At 40.1% G+C, this 21,026-nt stretch overlaps 1 protein-coding gene across 5 annotated transcripts in view; it reads right to left on the reverse strand.

The window, feature by feature from the left end:
- Positions 1-238: 238 nt before the first annotated feature.
- The window catches only part of LOC110973200 (magnesium transporter NIPA2-like), a 29,003-nt gene continuing 8,215 nt past the window's right edge, over positions 239-21,026 (reverse strand). For 3 of the 5 annotated variants that reach the window (XM_022223842.2, XM_022223843.2, XM_022223844.2), the window contains 5 exons: positions 8,574-8,828; positions 7,348-7,404; positions 7,004-7,094; positions 6,440-6,600; positions 239-5,806 (listed from right to left, as the gene is read on the reverse strand). In XM_022223842.2, the coding sequence (XP_022079534.2) occupies positions 5,175-5,806; positions 6,440-6,600; positions 7,004-7,094; positions 7,348-7,404; positions 8,574-8,828 (1,196 nt within the window). In that variant the 3' untranslated portion in view covers positions 239-5,174. Of the gene's footprint in view, positions 5,807-6,439; positions 6,601-7,003; positions 7,095-7,347; positions 7,405-8,573; positions 8,829-13,039; positions 13,292-17,435; positions 17,732-21,026 lie in introns of those variants that run through there. The other 2 variants (XM_022223841.2, XM_087132470.1) reach the window with 2 other exon arrangements.

The raw sequence follows: 21,026 nt of genomic DNA on the forward strand, positions 1-21,026 counted from the left end.
GTTCTTCAGGTCATATCTGAATACAAGTTACAAGGAAAGAAAGTTCTGGTAAAAATAACAAATACTGCCCCTTCACTCGGGAAAAAGATTGCAGGCGGAGGCGTCCTTGCTGGGGGTGAAACATTGGTATGTATTTTGTGTGTTCCAATTCGTGTGTGATCATGTTCGACTAACAGATCACAACTTATGATTTGAAATGCAATTTCTATCTGACTGTAATAATTTCAAACAAGACAAATTGTTTAATTGATCCGCATCTGTTCCAGCTTTAAATCAACTCATCAAAGACGTCCTATCCGAAATTTATCTACAGGGTATCCGAAATTTATCTATAGGACTTCCTTTCAATTGTGACGCCGACTCGGGCATCGATGGGTTCCATAACCCAGGTGTAGGTACTGCTTTAGAGCCAGTCTCCACACTCAAACTGAATATATAACAAACACTTCTGCAAAGACATATAAACCATCCATCCCATTATGGTCCACATGTTCCTGTATACAATATGTTAGCAATTATACAATGATCAGATACTGGACCAAATAGCAAGAAATAGACCAACATATTTGATATGACATTCATTTTCACTTTAATGATTCTTTTTTTCCCCCAACCATCAGTACTTTCAAATTAGGTTTGCACAAATCGTGAAAACAACTTCAAAGCAAGAGCGCAAGGTGAACATTATTGGTCGAGTCATATTTTAAGGATGCAGTACATAAGTTGCCTTGAACATAAACGCATGTTGATGAACACATTTATTCATAACTCAGCATATTTTTACGTAAAACTGTTGTTTGAAATCGTGCACACAAGTGCGATCAGACTTTAGCACACCAGTGTACATCATATGAAGATGGGGATGAGTTTGGAGGAGGGGAAGGGCAGATGACAGAGTGGGGGGGGGATATCTCCCACAGAGAATGACCCTTTAATTGATATAAAATATCATGTTTAACAAAGCTATACAGTACAAACTGGAGAATATCAAATCAAAGTATTCTTTGTATTTGTTGTTGCATCTGGTACTCCGATTAATTTGGAACTGCATTTAGACTGGGCCCTTTTATATTTCTTATTAATTTATTTTAGGGGTAGTTCACTGATTATTTTAAGGCCACTTGCTATGCTTTAGCCAGAATAATAACGGTTGCTAGCCATTTTCCATTAACCTGTGTGATACTACCTAGTCGCAGCCAATTGATTCAGACGTGGCTTGGCTGGCAATGTAGCATAACCCAAGACTTCACTTTTAACTAGTACTCACGCTAAAAATAAGAAAGCACAATTTTTACATTAAGTGACGATAATTTAATTATAGCATACATGTACATGTCCGACATCACAACGGGCCTGAACTTGTGATATATGACTCGTTCATTGTGGAAAAAAATTAGAATAGTTTTTCTTTTCTGAATGAATTTAACACCCACCTTAACAGTGATTTCCCACCCGTTAGTTAACACTTAAAAGGTCACGAATTGGCTAAATCTAAATCAGAATGTAACCTTATTTACACGTTGGTTGCCAATATACACTCATCCTAAACAAAAATACACTCTGTAAATTATTCAATAGGAATTTTCATTACAACGAATAAAAACTAAATTCACGTGAATTTACACACAAAAACCATTGTCCATCTAACACTGTGCAGTGACCTATCGAGTGACTGGTCACAGACAATGACCAAGTGATACATTCTCTGCGAGGTAGAAAAGAATACTGTGTTGAGGCTCAGCGATCCAATATTTGATCCAATCCCGCGCAAACCCTTTTGTCGGTTTTGATGGCAGAGACTGCGCAGAAGGAATCACAAATCACCAGTTGTTCACGCCTACGTACATGTACACTAAACCTAGAACCTTTGTGGGCTAACCAGTTTTGTTGGGTGGTACAATGGACTCCAGGCCTACATATAAGGCTAGTTTGATGAGTACCTTGAATGGAGGAATGTACTCATATTTATGAATACTCGGACACGATCAGCATACACCTTTTCCCATGCACACGAAGTACCATTCCAATTACTATCATTTTTCAGATTAAGTGCTTAAGATAAGTGCCTATCATACTCTGCATTTATTTCAGCGCAACTGGTGGAATCCCACAAGGACTTGGCAACAGCTCTGATGTACAGTAAACGTTTGGGTTTCAATACAGAGTAATAAACATTTGGAGAATCTGCAAAATACTGCCATTGTACTTGTGAGACCCCTTTACAATGTAGGTGTGTGGATCGAGGTGCCTAACACCTGTGAGGGTAGGCGTTCAATACATTGAGGGGCTCACTTTCTTTTGTAGGGAAGGTGCCCACAGCATTCCATGTTTCAACATGTGTGTCGTCCCCATGAACAAGTCTGATACCTTTACAGGTGTTTGGTTTATGAGGCCGTTTGGTACAGTGTAAAGGGCACATGACGATGTGCCACACCTGCTTATGGAGTGTGTGGCCTATAACATACTTTGTTTAACCTCCGACAATTAAAAAATGGTCAACTTTGTTAGAGCACTCTCACAGTATAGAATGCCACAGGAGCAGTAACAAACACGTGGGCGTCTCACCCTACATTATGTGGACTTCTTTTGTTCAGACGTCCACACTAGTCACAGTATGTAAGGCTAGCAAACATACATATTCACACTACGCCCCCCCACAAAAAAACAGAACGAAAACAAAATACAAACCACTCTAATTTACCCTACTTGCCAAAAAACAAAGCAAAACAAAAAACACCAAAAAGTGCATGTGCTTTATGCAAATTAATTGCTGTTTCTTGTCATTTGGCCTCAGAGAAAGATACTGCTCCTTCAGAGAGTTCTCACAAAGTTGGGCTGCCCAAGTCGTTAGGCCGTTTTGGAGCAGTCAATAACTTCTCCTATGAGGGGAAGAAAATACAAACCAAAAACAAACAAACAAACAAACAAACAACCCCCCCCCCAAGAATTATAAGCACCCAGCACTGATGCACTTTTGGTTAACACCAGCTGAAAATCTGTGATTCGGGGGGGGCTTAAGTGGATGTACCCCAAAGATTACAAACATGACAGAACGATCTGAAGATATACAGCTTAGCATACCCCGGCAGTGTAGCTATAGACACACCAACATAGATGCACCTGTTATTACCACGGAAACCCTATTAATTTCGTGATAAATTCTTCAAATTAAACGTACATAAATACTATTTTTTACAATTTGAATCAATCCAAAATAATGGTTTACACTGACCTGTTTCCAAGTCTAATACATTTGATGTTTTCAACTGCTTCTAAAAGCATTTATTCACACTAAACTCCGATGTTAGTTTTGTACAAGTACACGTATATGTCATCACTAGATTAAGTAATCAAGACTTATTGCATCAAATCACTGAAATATGTCATTTTTGTACATCTGAAGAGTAGAAAAAAAAATCACACCATGAGCACTGGATAAATATACTGGTATTTACAAGCTTACCGAGTTTGTTTCAATGTTGCACCAAGTTTTTCACTTCTGAAAACTATAATGGCACTGACACACAGGCCAGTTACTGGTACCTGTACATAGAATTGTGAAGCACCAACTTTTGCGCTGCCCGGAAAAAGTTGGTTCCCTGGACAAATATGAGTACGTGCACTTCTGCTACTCAATTCTCTGCTTCATTTCTTGTAACAGAGGCTGCATTCCGATCTTTGCTCCATTGGAAATACGGGGAGATCCATTGACAATAGACAGTCATAGCACTGGAAGCCCGTTTTGGGCACAGCCAAAGTAAGAAATGCTCCACAACTCTATAAAACTGGCCTCTATTATTCATATCCCTGACACAACACATACTGCTCACCTGATAATTTGTAAACACAAAAGGATGCCAAGGATTTCTGCTACTCACACCAAACTCAACAAAAGCCAGCCAATATTTACATATCACAAACTCAAAGCACTTGTCAGTGTTGTAGTCAAGACCATCACAAGAATTAAGACTGGCGCCTTGCGATGGTCTTGAGAGGTCTGAAATACAGCACTGCTTGTAGTCTAGGTGCGCACTTTCATGCATACTTGGGCCTTCTCCCTGTACTTTCTGCTGAAACATTTTGCTGCCTTGAGCTGAGCCCCTCCACCTCAAAGAATCTTCATTTTTCTGCCGCACCATCATCAACAGCACAAGCCCCAAAGCGTGGAATGTCTTCATTCACCCTAAGTTCAAGTGCAGTGCACCATCGCTGGCAAAAATGACACAATCTGATGGGAAGTTTTTCAATGGGGCTCATGCATGCACCCCTCACACCTGCCAGAAGTTGGGTACATAAGCTGAGCGTGTCCCACATCAAAAGCGCATAAACCTGCGCACATGCTGTAAGTTCCAGCTTAAAGACCTTCATTGCTTTGTGGAAACACGCCTGCTCTTGTTCCTGCTCTGCATGGATAAAGATCTGAAAATAGCTGGAGCATGCTTGGGACCTGCACAATGGCATGGACCCTGTGGTGACTACGGAGGATACGAGCGGTCACTTAGATTTCAGAGACGAGTCTAGAAGTGGGGGAATTGCCGGGCTCATTCTACCAATGAGAGATACTCTGGCAATGCCTTTACTAACCCTCAGGGCTATTAACTGTTAGGGCTAATTGTACCAGCTTTAGTGATGTCTGACTTCGTTTGTATGATCAGATCCCATTTTGATAAAACAAGAGAGAAAATAATGAGGGCACATTGGTAGAATTGGAAAACAGCAGAACAGTAAACCGTGAGGTCATGAGCTCAAGTCTTAACCTCTGAGTGTATTCAGTATAACTGATATTACTCAGGTGCATGAAATTTACACTGTCAGAATTTTAATTTCAAATATTTCTATTCACTATCAACCCTAGCAAAATATCACCCAGCATATTGCATTAGTAAGTACAAGGTGCCAACCTAATTTCCACAGGAGCCTTGTTGTTAATTTAAGGATATACCTGTACATGTGGCTTTGGCTATTCAGAGCAATAAATGAAAATGTGAGACCCAACTGGAGTCAACTTGAGTTCTCAGGGCCAAAAAATTAGGCTAGCTAAATACCGTAACTGCTCATCTGGATAAATTAGATGTAGAAACTAGCAAAGAACGTGAAGTACTGTCATGCTACACATTACCAAGAAAATTTCCTGGACATCGTCCGGAGTAAGAATGGCTTGAGAAGGATCGATCTCATTCCATGTCGTGTACTCTTCCTTCTTCAGCAGCTGTGAGCAATGCTTCTGTCTCCGCGTGACTGTTAAATGTTGTTTCGTCTTGCACGTGGTTCGGTGAAGACTCGTTCAAGCTGTTTCGCCCATTTCTCTTCTGGGTGATGGAGGATAAGTCCTTGAAGCTTATGGTGACGTCCTTGAAGGCGTGTAGCAGGAATATTCCACACACAATGGTAGTGAAACCAGCTAAGGTGCCGAGTACCGCCCCCGCATCCATGGTCATCCATTCCTGAAAGAGGATGGCTGAGGCGACTATGACACTCGTCGTGAAGAACACGTAATAGATGGGTGTCACCACAGACGTGTTGAACACGTCCAGAGCACGGTTTAAGTAATTCATCTGGATGGAGATAAACGTTACTAAACAAAAGATGAACAGCCAAGTCAGCGGGTTTGTCAATGCCTTTTCCGCACTGATGAAGAACTCCTTAAAGGCTATGCCCAGGCCCTTGGCTGCCATGACTGACAGGGAACCGATGACAGAGCAAATGGTAATGTAGATGAGAATGTTCTTCTGGCCATAACGTGGAGCATAGTAGAAGATCATTATACCAGCAACCACAAACACTAAACAAATGTAGGTGATGAATGCTGTAGGAAAAAAAATGATATTGCAAAGATGAAATAAACATAACATTAAATACATCAATTGTGAAATAAAGAATAATCTTGGAAAGTTGTGTTTATGATTTGTGCGACCTTTGACCCTTGGACTATACATATTAGTTGATTCCCGGCAACACCCACTTGGACTACACGCCTATGAACTACAGATGTCACGGGGCAGGAATTGAAGGTAAGCAAATAACACTGGATATACCAGTCAGGTACGGATGGCCAAGAAGGCACAACTTATATTCAAACATGCAACTGGCATTTCAGACACAAGAGACATTAAACTGCAAACAATTTGGGGCATTTCATCTGCAAATAGCATACATGGGAGGTAAAGAAGGAAAAATAACATGTTCATGAACTGGGGGATCACAATGTTTAATAAGATGCTGCTATTCACATAAAAATCACAAGGAAATTCAAAGGTTGAGTTTGCTCCCGTGAGTAAACCAACAGCAGAAATCCTCATGCACGTGAAAGAGTAAGCACGTCTAAGCTGAAATACTTCTGAGGTTGGGTCCATTATTCTACTGTATGTATAGTAGTGGGCACAAGCATTCCGCTCTGCACTTGAAAGTTCAAGATATTGCTGATGAGAAAATACCATACCTGGGTCTTTGAGTCTCTCTCCTAGCTCCGTCAGATTGTTTGCCGCATCCTCTTGGGGAGCATGGATGACCATGACGGTGGATCCCATGATGCACAGCAAACAGCCTACCTTACCCAAGACATTCAGTGCCTCTTTGAGAAGGTACGAGGACATCACGGCACTAATGGGTCAAAGGCGGGGAAAAATAAGAGCTAGTTCCTTTCAACGTATCATGCTGTAGGATGAGTACATGTACATACTTTTATATATCAATGTCTCATTCAAGTCCTCACGCCAAATTGAAAACTACATGTAGGTACAGAGACCACTGATAGAGTGAAGTCCCTTGGAAGTTGCATCACAAAACCCTGCACGAGACTAGCCACAAATAACCTGGTGAACAAAGACCAAGGAATGCTTTTGTCACTGTTTGTTTAAATTGCTGGGGGGAGGTTTGGCTTAAGACTGTAGGACTTAAACTTGCAATTGATTTGCAGGGACTTCTGATGGACTGGACAACCACCCTGGTAGGAAAACACAGAAATGGTTTAACCAGTAGGGTGTAAAACTTCAACAATGCTTACGCAACGAGCACGCTCAGAGCTCCAAGGGGAGTGACCAGTGTTGCTGGGGCGAATGCATAGGCCACAAAGTTGCAAAGCTCTCCAATGCTCACTAAAATTGGAAGTCAATAAAAAGTAATGGGTACAAGGAAATGTAATTACTGAAGCTATCCACGGTATTGATGGGGAAATTTCCTCAAAACAAAAAAGCACATTAACAAAAAACGGTTGCTCAGTTTTATCTATAGGTCACCCTGATGTTAATCCATACTATTTCCAACAATACAGTGTCACTCAGGAGCTTCAATTTGATGTTCTGAGACAAGTTCGGAGTTCAGATTTACAGATTACCAACAACCACTCACGTAAGAAAAATCCAGCCCACCAGAGCCACTCTTTGAGGTAAGCTAGGCCACCATCACCTAGGCAACAAAAAAAAAAAATGAAAATTAGGCCAATGATACCCAGCTGTGTATGTACTGAACCACTTCGCATCGGTGGCAGTTATCGATGTTGATGATGCTGGGGTGGGATAATTATCATTATTTTCTGTTTTCAAAATTCTTTAAAAGTTCCTATCTTCATTTACTGGACACTTACACCCACACGACGGACTGTCTGGTTTTTACTCTAATCTGACAGACATCTATTGATGCAGGAGTATTTCAGCCAGGCCTGCCGCATTGTAAAAAGAGCCCAGATTGTGCGGTGTTACGTAATTTTGTTTTGTTCACGAAACTGGTACAGTGCGCTGCTAACCTCTTTTCAATAGGGGCCAGATTAGTGTGCAGTGGTACTGTGTGGCTCACCGCTACAGTGGTGGAGCGCTTTTGTCCCCGGTGGTAATCCGCTCGCGCTAAATCCCCCAAACCATGGTATACTGTTTCAAAATAAGGCTGGATTATCTCCACTATGGAGAGTGAAAAAATGTTGGTAATGCCCAACAGCCTGGTCTTTTGTTCCGAGTACAGTCTTTTGTTACAAGGCCTAGTTCCCTTTGTCTGATTTTGGAGACCCCGGTCACACGAATAAAGAATATGTGTCCGGTACCACAAACCCCTGCGGAAAGTGGTTAATGTGCACAGTGCAGACTGTTCACTGTGTTTCTTCTGGGCTTCTCAACCTAACAGGCCTCACAACTGCATGTACAGTGGACTCCTGTTATAAAGAATATTGTTATAACAAAATACTGTTATAAGGAACAAATCAATTTCTTAATTTCTTATGTTTCATAACATCATAACGTGAGTCGACTGCAATTTGTTCACCTTCTCCAAGCCAAAAGGGTTTGAGGGGATGCCCAAACACTTTTCATTTTTTAAAGATGATGAAAACTGTTGTTTTGCCACTCTTTGCTTTTTGCAAGAAAGGTCTGACTGATTTTCAAAACCTTGGTGTCGGAACATTCCAAGACATCTGCTAAAAATACCTCCCAGAGGTTGGCATGCCACGTAAGTACAAACCTCAACAACTTGGATAAGCTTCTCTTTAATTTCAAGACATGTATGTCAACATCGATTTTCAAATGCTGGCAATAAAATACTGGGAGGGGGAGGAGGTGGGGAATGGGACATACAGTGGAATCTTTTACCTGCTCTGGTTGCGTAGGTGGATATTTTAATGAGTGCCTTCTTCTTAATGATGAAGCTGGATCCGATGAAGACGCTGGAGCTGACAGCCAGGGCCAAGCCGATGTAGAAATCCCGGGTGGAGTTAGGGTCAGTCGGAGGTGTCATGGTGATATCTCTGCAGTTGGTAGCGTTGTCCCAAGTGGTTGGTTGGAAGCCAGTGGTGGGGTCAGGTTCCGTTGAGTTTTCAATCCACATTGACTGATTTTCAAAAGAGTCTATCAGGATTCAGGAATGGAAATGAAACGTGAGCAAAAGCAGATCTTGACTCATTTCAATCAATTTAGAATGAGCTCCTTCAATTTCCGACCTGTACTGGCATATGATAATGACACCACAGACCGTGCTACTGACTACATGTCCATGTACAAGACCAAATTGTTACATGTACCAGTACATGTAAACTGTTCCCCTGTATTGTAGATTAGCTACTCCAATACTGTACATGGACATTGTATATGTAGCTATGCGTTATAAATACCACTGTATTACTCTGCGGATTGTAAAACTGCATTGGACCAGACGTACTCCAGTGACACTTCAGAAAGTCACGTACATTTTCCTACCTCCATAAACAACCAGTATCAAAGAACCCTACTAGGTACATGTACTTGTACATTGATCCAGACTAGATGTGCACATGGGTGAACTTACTTGTGTATTTGTACATGTACACATGCAGTGCATGTACCGGTACATGACGTTTATATTGCTCAAGACTTCCAGCTTCGACAGTTATTTTCACCACTTTGCCAAAGAGATTTGAGTACATGTACATATAAATGTATGTTTAATACCACAGGGTTTGTACACATCACAGCGATAAATGTGCTTCAACACTGACAGGGTAAACCACGGAATTGGAATGCGCGCTGCACGTCAAAATGACAAAACCTGGGCATTAGTAAAATGACACCTTTAAATCACCGTACTTTCCACATTTCTTCCCTCAATCTTGCAATGTCACCCCCCCCAAAATACATTTACCTTTGTGCAAACACGCTTACAGCTTGCATCTGAAAGAGAGTTATATGTAAATCAGGGACGGAGCGATTGGTACCTGTATAAACTGCCTGTACATGTAACAGTCGACATGACTTTGCGCAGCATGCAATTACAATACCAGCATAAAGAGCCCATCATGGACTCCACAGATTAATACAAATAATAGGCTCTTACTATGCAGGTTTACTGAAATGCACATAAGCAGCCCTTACTATGCACATGAGCAGGGAAATACAGCAATGATGGCACAAGTACACTGTACCACTGTACATTTGTTCATGCCTGTATAGTGCACATGCCAATTGTTTTGTTATCAAACAAAATGACTTTGGCTGCATGAAGCCGAAGGCCAAGCATCTGCATTGTACATGTATATCTGACTGATGGTCTCACATCAGTGGGCGCTTTTTCCAGACAACATTACAAAAATCAATCTCTGGGGTCTTTGTACACATGAATACAATGGGGGGCCGACTGAAAAGAGCTGCAAGTGTGCGTGGGTACGGTAGGCCCTCAGTGTGTTTTGTGGGAAAGTTGTCTCAAATGAGGATCAGGCAATCAGGACCAACATGTAACTTGGGAGACATTTCACAATATTTTTGGTCCCCACAAAATCGGTGTATTGATGAATATACATGTACATGTACCAGTTTTACGGAACAAGTACACGTACATGTATGTGTACATTGTACCTGTGCACATGTGGGTGTTCATGTACATGTAGCCTATACATGTAAATAGCCTATGTATGCACAGTACCAATACATGTACATGCACTTATGGAACTTTACAGGTGTTTTTTCCTTTATTAAAAGCAATTCTTTATCCTGGAACTCATTCTAGAGGTCTTTTCCTGAGGCAACTATGTGCAAAGACTACTAGCAGGGATATACATGTACTCTTTTCAATATTCCCGGGAGGCCGGATGACAAACAATCCCAGCCAATGCCTACATGCACACATCTCAATAAAAGACATTGTCTTTGTGATGCTGCTGCTGCCACTGGAAAGGTTTTCACTTTTCACCCCCATCTTCTCCCTCTTTCAATTTCTAATCTGTTCATTTTGCTTGCCAGAAAGAGATGATGAGTACCGGTATTTTGGGCACCTGCTAGATGGAGCACGCACAACCATTTCCTGTACGATTGTTGCATGCTTGCCGGTCAGCCAGTTGAAAGTGCCCCCTTGACCCCTCTGCACGGTTGGCAATTTTTTTTTCCTCCATTTAAAAAAAAAAAATCATATTTTTGATATTTAAATCAGATTTTAAAAATTTCAATTGGATTTATTTGATTTTTTATAAAAATTGGAGACAAGTTGGCTCAATTATCTATTCAAAAGCAAGCAAAATAGCTGCATGTGTATTAATTGTCTTTTAACTCTTTTTACTACAAAGTTAAACCAATTTAATTAAGCAATTTCAATCAAGTCATTGATTAAATTCACAAACCACCTTCGGCATTGTCTAAGCCCAGGTGTAACGCATGCAGTATAGCACCTACTGTTACATGTATCTGCAGAGAAGACATTTCCTTCAGAGATTGGTTCATGTACCATTGATAAAGTGCGTACCGGGTTTCAAAATAAGAGTTCCCAGGAATTTAACAGGGTTTACATGTACGCATCGAATAAATAATGAGTAAAAAACATGCCATCAACCTCATGTACCGGCACATGTTTGTATATTACATGGTCAATGTAGGTACATGTACAAAATGCTAGGGATAAAATGTTGATGTGCACTGATTTTCTACCATGTCAAACTCTGAAGTACCGGTAGGCAATTTAAGTGATGTAAAATTAAGTCATTATTATAAATCCTTCGCATCAAATTCATTCACTGAATCTAAAAAGCTGATTGAAATCGAAACAAGTGGACTGAGTTGAACAAACAATTCTACCAACCCAGATTGTGTGTAAAACGTGTACATTCATACTTCTTATGGACACTAGCTGACTAGGAACTGAAAGGCTCCCAGGGAGAGCATTTGCATTTGAAAAACCTGCAAACAAGATGCCTACATGTACATGTACACAGCATTAATCCATTGTGGAGGTGTACATTGTACTGGTACACTGCATGTACAATGAACATGTATATACATGTACATGTATGTTCAACAGGAAACGAAATTCAAAAGAGAAACTGACATGACTGAAGACCTGTTTGAATCAGGCCAAGGGTTACTGAAAAAAAAAGGGAATTAACTTGTACATGTACGTACCGGAATGTACATGCACATGTATTATTCCATGATAACAAATAAATAGCTTAAATTTCATGTGAGAGTAGCACAGAGCTGAAAAGAATGGTTTCGATGAGGGTTTCTTCCTGTACTCTTTTCAAAGTTCTTGATTTCAAGATAAAGTACATTAATGACCTAAAGACATGAAAGATGCCATTATACAGACATTACATCTTCTACTATGTATAACTGTTCATTTCCCAGATTTTTCACTGTGAGACTGTTCAAGGTAAAAAGCATTAGGGTTTTTGCTTTAATGGTTCTCCATCCATGCCAGACTGTGTCCAGTTTCTACACTGAAGCTCATCAACTGACTTGAGACAGACAAATGGTTTACCTTGATCTGAAATTGAATCCCTTTTCATTTAAATTGCAAAATCTTGCCTCTGACATGGTCTCCTTTGAAAAAAAAATGTAACCTGGCCACAAAAGAAAAAAAACTTGTGCCCGTCGGACTGATCTAGACTGGTCATGTCTCACAGCAACCCAAAACATGTAAGCCTCGCGAGTGAGGTCTGTTGTCACATACGTCGTGTGACGTCAAGTCTCCATTCAGTCTGGCTGGCAGCTTTGCGTATGTATACGCATGTGCACACTCATGCTGACAGGAATGTGAAACATGAAGGACAGATTAATACACCAAAACATGCAGGGCTATGTCTGAAAAAGAAAAAAAAATATGAGAATCAGTTGGTTTTCGGGTTGGGATGGCTGAGCTGATTTACATGAACATGTAGTGTTACATGTAGTAAGAGGGATAAGCAACGTGTACGCTAGCCAATTGAGTACACATAAAAATGAACCCCGCAGGAATAAGAACATCCTCCATGCATGTACATGTTACATGTACCTGTACTAGTATGTGGAGGTCTTTGTACATGTACGTATTAATCAAATGAGGAAAGTGAGACGACACTGTACTTCAGCATTTCCCAAGCCTCTTTTTCTTTGTCAAAACTTTGAAACAGGCATAGCATGCAGCCAAATTTTTGCCAGTCATTGAGTGATTTGGCATGGAGGCTAGCACTGGCTAGCACCAGCCGATGTACATGTACATAAAGGTAAAGTACGATGGGCGTACACAGTACAAGTCTGCGAACGTACATGTAGGTGTGTACATGGACACTGGGCTCCGGCATCTTATTGGCAAACACGCTGCCATGCTCGATCATACTCACGTTAACTGTGGTGGATGCAGACTTCGCTAGCAAAAAGACTGATTAGTTGCTCAAAGACACTGGGCCCGATTCACGTGGTACGCAGTCTTTGAGTACATCATTAACACAATCAACATGTACCAGTACATGTGCCTCCAAGATGCGGTATGACAAACAACATGAGGTATAATAAAGTGCTTGCACACGTGTAGCATAGACATGTATCCGTACGTTACATGTACATGTATGTACCTACATGTACCATATGCCTGCAAGTGAACTATGCCCAACCCATCCGCCTAGTTGGTACAAAAATAGGATAAAGGCCTCCTTACCTTGGACCACCGTGCTGCACATGTACATGTACTTGGACGAGTACAGTACCATAAGACCAGGTCAAAGTCTACACGTACTTAGTGCTACAGTGTACATGTAGTAGCTGGCTATTATTTATTTTGACTCATTGGGGCACGCTTGCAAATGAAGTGTACACTGCACAGGGTGTAGCGGTCAAATTCATCAATTTGTCTGTTTTTCATAAGCCAAGAGCCTTTGCAAAGGACGTCAGAACACTTTGCAGCGATAGTTAGCATTTTTCATGTGGTTAACGAGGATATTTTCATTCAACAATTGCATATTAAATTAAGAATTTCCACTTGTACGTGTGCACTTGTTTGGCATGGAAGTTCTTTGCAAATGGAGATGTTGAACTCTGTGGTCTGAGTAAATTGAATATTTATAAGGTGATGCAATTTTGCCCAAATGACCAACTCATAACACTTTTAGGACAGACAATCCAGGGTATTCAAGTCAGAAAAATGCAGCATGAAGTTGCTGTTACAATTCCTATCATAGGCAAAGACAACAACCATTTATTTGCATTCTTGGTTTCTCCTTACTTGTACAATGCCCATAAATGTACATGTACATGTATGTGACCCCACCTAAAAAACTAAGCTGGGTATGACCTTTCAAAGAGTCTAGTACAATTGAAATCATTATATCAACATTTTTCAACATTTCAACACTTTGCACCCATATTAAACCGGATATCCATTTTATCAAGGTATGTTTCTGAATATAGGTTTTCCCGGCCAATTGCGGAAAATGTATAAATGAATTAGTAATAGCAGCATTTGTTTTTGAGCGAAATAGAACATTCAAATCCCTGTTTCTATTTAACAAACAAAAATATTTTAAGGAGGGTGACTCGTATGGAGTCAGCGTTTAATTTCCTGATATGGCACTGATTTAGTACATCGAGACATTGCACCTCTGCAATTCTGCATCAATCTTAATTTGAACTCAATCTATTTTGGAAAATGTGCAGGCAATTTTGTGCAAAGTGTTACTTAACGTATGCCTGGTCAAGAATTCGAATTCGTTTGTGTGCCAACAGAAGTCACATTCTTAGAAGTGGTTAGTTGATTATTAAATGTTTGAATATTCATGATTGAAATAAATCATTCATGTTGTCATTGGAAACTACCAACTATTGTAAGAAACCTACCGGTATAAACACCGGTGCTGAGGGAACCTTCCTTCTCGTGCTGCCTTTCAATCACAGAAATCTTCATTTTTTTACAGTTTGGAAACACACTACATGTATACTCATTTACGAGTAACATAAACAACTTGCATATTTTTGCGATTTTAAATTACAGCAAATGAAAATGAATACTCACTTCCAAAGGGTAAAAGACAGATTTTCAGCAAATAAGAATGCACGTTTGTTGCAATTGGCATGAATACGGCAATCCAAAATCCCAGTCATGTATTTGTAACCTAGCTTTAATGAAACGTAATGCACATTCACTTATTTGAAGGATGCAAAGCAAAGTCAGATGCTTGTTATTGCAAAAATGAAACCAGGTTTTGAGTTGTTTTCAAAATCTCTACTAAACGGAAATTTTATTTCACAAATCAGATGGCACAATTTTCCGAAATGGGCCGAGAAAACCTAGACTTTTGCATTTGGGCAGCATAGTAGCCAGCTCCAGGAGACAACTTGTGTTGTGGTTAATCACTCTTTCCAAATTTATCTAAAAGTTCTACTTTACAGGAAGTAACATAACCGTCACGTGTGTGACATCAGATGATTGCAAATATCTGACACACAATTTTATTTTGTAAAACTCTGCGAATTGCCTGAACTTCAAAGCTATCTACATTTATACATGTAGGTTAGGAGATTACACATACCGGAAGCCCTAATATACATGTACATGTTTTTTTTGGAACTTATATGTAAGGTTTCATCATCAAATATTAGAATATCAATCAAAAATCAAGCACTTAAAACACATGATATGCAGGCATTTTTTAAGTCAAAAATATAGGTACCAGTATAACGTGACCTCACACCATGAAACAGGTGAAATGTAACAAACTCTCATGGTCTGTGACAGGTATACACCCAAGTCCTGCCCCCTCCCCCCCAAAAAACCCTCATGAAGTATTGAGATTTGTTTGCAAATGTAAGATATGATATTTTTTCACATTTCCCCAAAATTAACTTTTCAGTAAAAAATTATTTAGACAGCAATTCAGAACACCACGGTAAGACTTTCATGCATTTCATGCCACAAGATCACAACAATTTTAAACTGGGTCGAGCAACATGTAATCATGCTCTGTACATGTACCGGTAGATTTATGGTGCTTCTACATATATGCAAGTTAAGTTTATTGTGTCAAACTAGTAATTACACATACATGTACTGTTCCTGAAATAAAAGGGACCCTTGGGCCTAAATATCTGCATACTTAAACTGCCTGCGGTTTCCTGCAACATCAGGTGTCCAGAGAGATTTTCCTCAAAACCATCTCTGGTCTATAGAACAAAAGATCCCTGATGCCCATTTCAAGAATCCACCCAACTTTTCCATCGCATCAACTTAAATACCGTATTGTCATTGACTATTGATTCTACCTTTCCTGGATATGCACAGCCATCATACTCAATAATTACCCAATCTCCTACCGTACACCAAACCTACAAGGTGCATGTACTTGTTCATTACAAGGGGGGTTGTCAGCATCTGCACAGTACTTGAACATGTTGATGGGGGTTCTGGACCAGGTACATACATGTACACGTACATGTATGTTTCAAAGTTGTATGCAGTGTGTATTGTATAACATTCTCTACTGGTAGGTCATCCCTCTTCTGTTCTGATTGGTTAAAAGTTTTAGCTTATACTTGGTCATGCATTGAAAGTGTGATCTGTGCATGAACAACTGGAATATTGCACTGGTAACACACATAACAGTCACACACGTAACAAAAATGTAACGTGTGTGACCATTACATTTTTCTGTATTTATAGAGTCTCCAAAAGCAAATTCCCCTTTTATCTGAGTAATATCATACATGTAGGCCATATGAAACTTAATTATAACATGCACTGTAAAGAATGACCCCTTTATTTGACAGTCAAGCCTTTTCATTAAAACTCTTATGCATTTTTGTTATGTGTGTGATGTGTGCTCTGCAACAAATCACAAATTGGGCTAGAGCCCCCCCCCAAATAATTTTTGTTTCACTTTGTGATAAAATTAAAACACTTCCAATGAAAATATATGTATCCTCACTTATTAAAAATTAATGCAGCATGTGAACATTACATGGGAATTTAAAACACACCTTTTTAGGGAAAAGATTCCCAGAAATGAATCATTTTTACAAAAATTGAGATCTGTTCAACTTTTAGAACAATTTTAACACTTTTTTCCTGCAAAAATGATAACTTCAAACATTTTATTGCATGAATGAAATAACAACATTCATGCAGAGATTGCTTGAAATTTTGGTGGTTCAGGCTCATTTTCTAGAGAATGGCCCTAAAGTGTACATGTACTGTAGTCTTACTTTTGTTAGTAAACAAACTGGGTACACTGCATACCACAGCTCACTGACAGAAGGTTCATGACAGAATTAAAGGGTGGTAATACTCAAGCAGCACATGAAACTACTGCAGTGTCTGCCATATGAAAAATCCTGAACTGTACTGTACTGCACAGACATGAAGATACATGTGGGTACTTCCAGAAATCAGGGGTCCATTTTGTGTGCGTGTCTCTGTCACATCTGACATATGATTTTGTAAGTTCAGAACACACTTTCTACCGGTAATTTCCAAGAGTAATGAATTAATGCAAATTACCTGCCAAACGAACAGTAATAGTTTGAAATCAATTCCGGTGATATTTCCATGTCAAATAACACAGGTCAGATGTAACAGGGACACAAAAATGTCACACTCCTCGACCCCTAATTTCTGGAATTACCCATGTAAATGTATACGTACGTATAATCTCTGAAATTAATTACATGTACATGTATGGTACATGTACACGTACATGTATGTACAGTTTTTATACCACATCTGTCATGTCTGCACCGGTAGGTATTTACCTGAGTTCATGCTGAATGTCACATTGATTTTTCCTTCTCTTGTCCACATTTCGATACTTAAAAACATCCCTTCCAGAAAAGCTTGAAGACGGCACTGTGACTACATGACATCTGATACTGTTACTTGTACATGTAGATACAGCACTGTATGTAAAACTATTCCATACATGCAACCTGTTCCTTGTCCCTACAATGGGATACTCTGCTCCCTTTGCAATATGGAAACCCATAACAGCACTGATAAGGGTAAGCAAACAGCCTGTGCACAAAGTATACACATGCACAATGGTGAAGCCTGATATTCTTCTAGATTAGATTGGAATGGAGGTCTATGGACTTGTGCTTGATCTCATCAATAATTACTCACTCCATGGATGGAATGGATAACTGCATGTTGCGTGCGCACAGTCACAAGGGGGCGCCAGAGATAACTCTACAAGGTAAGATCTTTGACAGGGTACTGGTATTTCTTAAAGTGCTTGCTGTTTTGAGCGTGGAATTAAAGTGAAGCACAAAGCAACACATCAAACAAGAGGTTGCTATGGAGGAGCCGCTTTCTGCAGACAGTTGTTTAAGTACATGTATTCCTCCTGCTTGCAGACTTGATGGTTTTCACAGTCCTGATGTATTCCTAATTAGGCCTCTTTGAGAGTGTAGAATGAGCTTTATGAAGCTCAGGGGCAAGATAGGAAATGACGGAAAACCCACAACACATGATCCAGCAGAAGGGTAGTGGCAGTGACAATGAAATTCTGAGACTTTTTCAGGGCTACTACATGTAATTCACTCCAAATTGGCAGTGATTACTCGTTTGTGTATCCTGCATTTAGCTTTTGGGGGCATGTGGCTAAGTGGTTCGGGTCTGTAGCTTCCAATCATAGAGTTGGAGGCTCAAATCCAGCTGCTGGCAAATGGCAGTATGCTGTGGCCCTTGGCAAGCCACTTAACCCTACTTGCCTCTCTCCACCCAGGAGTATAAATGGTTACCAACATTAGCTGGGGAAGCAACCTGCGCTGGACTGGCATCCCATCCAGGGTGAATAGAAATATTCTCAGACATTTCATGAGAAGGAAACCAGAGATATGTACTGGCCTTATGAGCCAAAGGTGCTTGGAGTCAGACCAGACTTGCTTTGCATTATAGCTTTTTGTATAAAGAGCAAAAAGCATGAAACCACAACTGCTCAGAGCCCTAAAAATCCAGCATATTTCAGGTCTATATTCCTGAAAATTCAGAGCAAACCTGAGAAATTGCTAATTCTGAATACAGTACTGGTACATTGTGTGAGTGGTACTGCAAGAAAAAAAAATGACGAAAAGATTCAGGAAATGTGCACTATGCACTGTAGGGAACAATGTACATGTAATATGAATCTTTCCCCAGAGCTTCATGTACAAGGACATACATGCATGTACATGTAACAGTACCCCGTCACCTCTGAAGAACAGAAAGGATGGACTGACTACCACTACCATGGTTGGCAGCTCCATCAGGAACAGTCTAGGCCTCCCCACCGGTACATGTACAATGTAACCACACACTGATGATGTTTCTCAACCAGCAATGTTGGTCAACAGTTATTTATCTGATGGCTAGTCACTGCCAGAGCAGCCACACTGGATAACAGGGCACCTCTCCTTTTTCGCACAAATTGAACCCAGTCAATAGACATGGTGGGCCACCATGAACGGAAGGCTACATGTTACTGTTTCGGAGTGATGTGCATCAGTAGTTGTACTTTCATAGCGACTCGCTTATCGAATTTACTTGTTGGTCACTCGGTAAATTTCTGTGTCCCTGTTACATTCTTACCTGTGCAATTTGACAAGTTTGACTCAACAATAATATTGAAATTGACTCCAAACCATATTTAAGGTAATCTGCATTACTTTATCTTTACTTAAGTGTGTTCTACAGAATCACATGATAGACTATGTGAAAGGAGACCAAAAACAATGGACCCTAAAGTAATAGAATGACCTGTGCACATGTTACTGCCCTCCATGGCGTGCTAATGACACAAGCATTCACTTACTTCAATGCAAAGGTTCTTTAAGGCTTTCAAGACACATTCTGGCCTACAATGTATGTACATGTACTCAGGGAAAATCAATTTCAGTGCGCGCAACCAGGCATTAGTTACATGTACAACGTACAGTACCTTACCCGGTTACCATACGTACTGTATATATAAAGCCAAGTGGACGTTTCCATGTCACATAATGTACTGAATTTACATACATGTACTAGTATACTGTGCTCTGAACAGTACTGATCAAACTCTTAAGTAAATGGTACGTATGTGATGCATACATGTACAAGATACAAGATGTAAACCATGCATTCACATGATGGCCTGAAAATGATACACATGTATATACATTGTACATGGACGTCACAGGGAAGGGAACGTCACAGGGAAGGGAAATGTTGCATTTTCAAAAGGGGCAAGGAGCCAAGCACTGATCAATAGCAAACTGATAAAGCATTCAAAGTTGGGGGGGGGACAATTCTCAGGTACTGTATGTATGTACTTTCAAACAAACTAGTGATTTTCATCCTCTTTCTTCCTTTCTTTTCTGCTTCTTTCCCTTCTTTTTTTTTTACATTTTAAAAGAATTTTTCCACATTTCCCACCTGTAGGTAAGTGCTATAACACATCTTGGATGAAAGGTTGATTTAGTGAACTGACAGTAGTCACCGTATACAGGTTAATTTCAAACTCCAAGCAATAATAAGCCAGTAACCAGGGGATTATGTTTAAATATAAAGAGTGTTTGTGTACAGGTGTTTGTGTTCAAATTCCACACTCTGACAATTTCAGGTTCATGCATGAGACAAACTTCAGACACAAAACCCTGTGCATGTAAAGGTACAGTGTACTGGCAAAACCAACATTCCTGGTTCTATTATATTTCAAATTGATATAAACACAAGGGCCTCGGTATTGAAAGTGTGAAAATTGTTGCTACAATGAATTGCTGTACTATTGATGGCATCATCTTTGGTGCCTATTTGACGCTCATCCACACGTTGGAGCAGAACAGTGCTGTGAAAAACGTTATCACATTCGTATAAAAGTACATTGTAACTTTGGCAACCTGAGTTAGAAGCTGTAATACAGGAGTATTCACAATAGCGCGCCTCCAAAAGTTTGCAACACATTGGCCAATCACAATGCGCTAAATCTGTTGACCAAACGCGCATTTGGAAAAGGTTGACAGCTTTTGCCTACTGTGATTGGCCAATGCGTTGCAAAACTCTTGGAGGCGCACTATTGTGAATCGTCCTCATTGTGTGACACCATGCATGTGCATGGGTTGCATGTGCGCTTCACGATATGAACACATGTACATGTACAGTGCCTCTTTGACCACTTTGATCAAACTTTGCACACATGCATGTACATGTACGTACAGTACATGTTCCTCATCAGGTTAGTTTGGTGCTGGATAAATATCAGTCAAGTTAGTTGATTCGTGTGGAGCTACCTAACCCGATTTCAATCCAACTAAACCAAGCAGTGCGCAAATTTAACAGATTAAGTGATCTCATTATGTTGATCTCAGGGCTTGTCAATTTTGTTGGAT

Source organism: Acanthaster planci, linkage group LG02 (assembly GCF_054643075.1).
Source record: "Acanthaster planci isolate LZ-2023a linkage group LG02, COTS_SCS, whole genome shotgun sequence".
In the NCBI taxonomy this organism is placed as follows: Eukaryota; Metazoa; Echinodermata; class Asteroidea; order Valvatida; family Acanthasteridae; genus Acanthaster; species Acanthaster planci.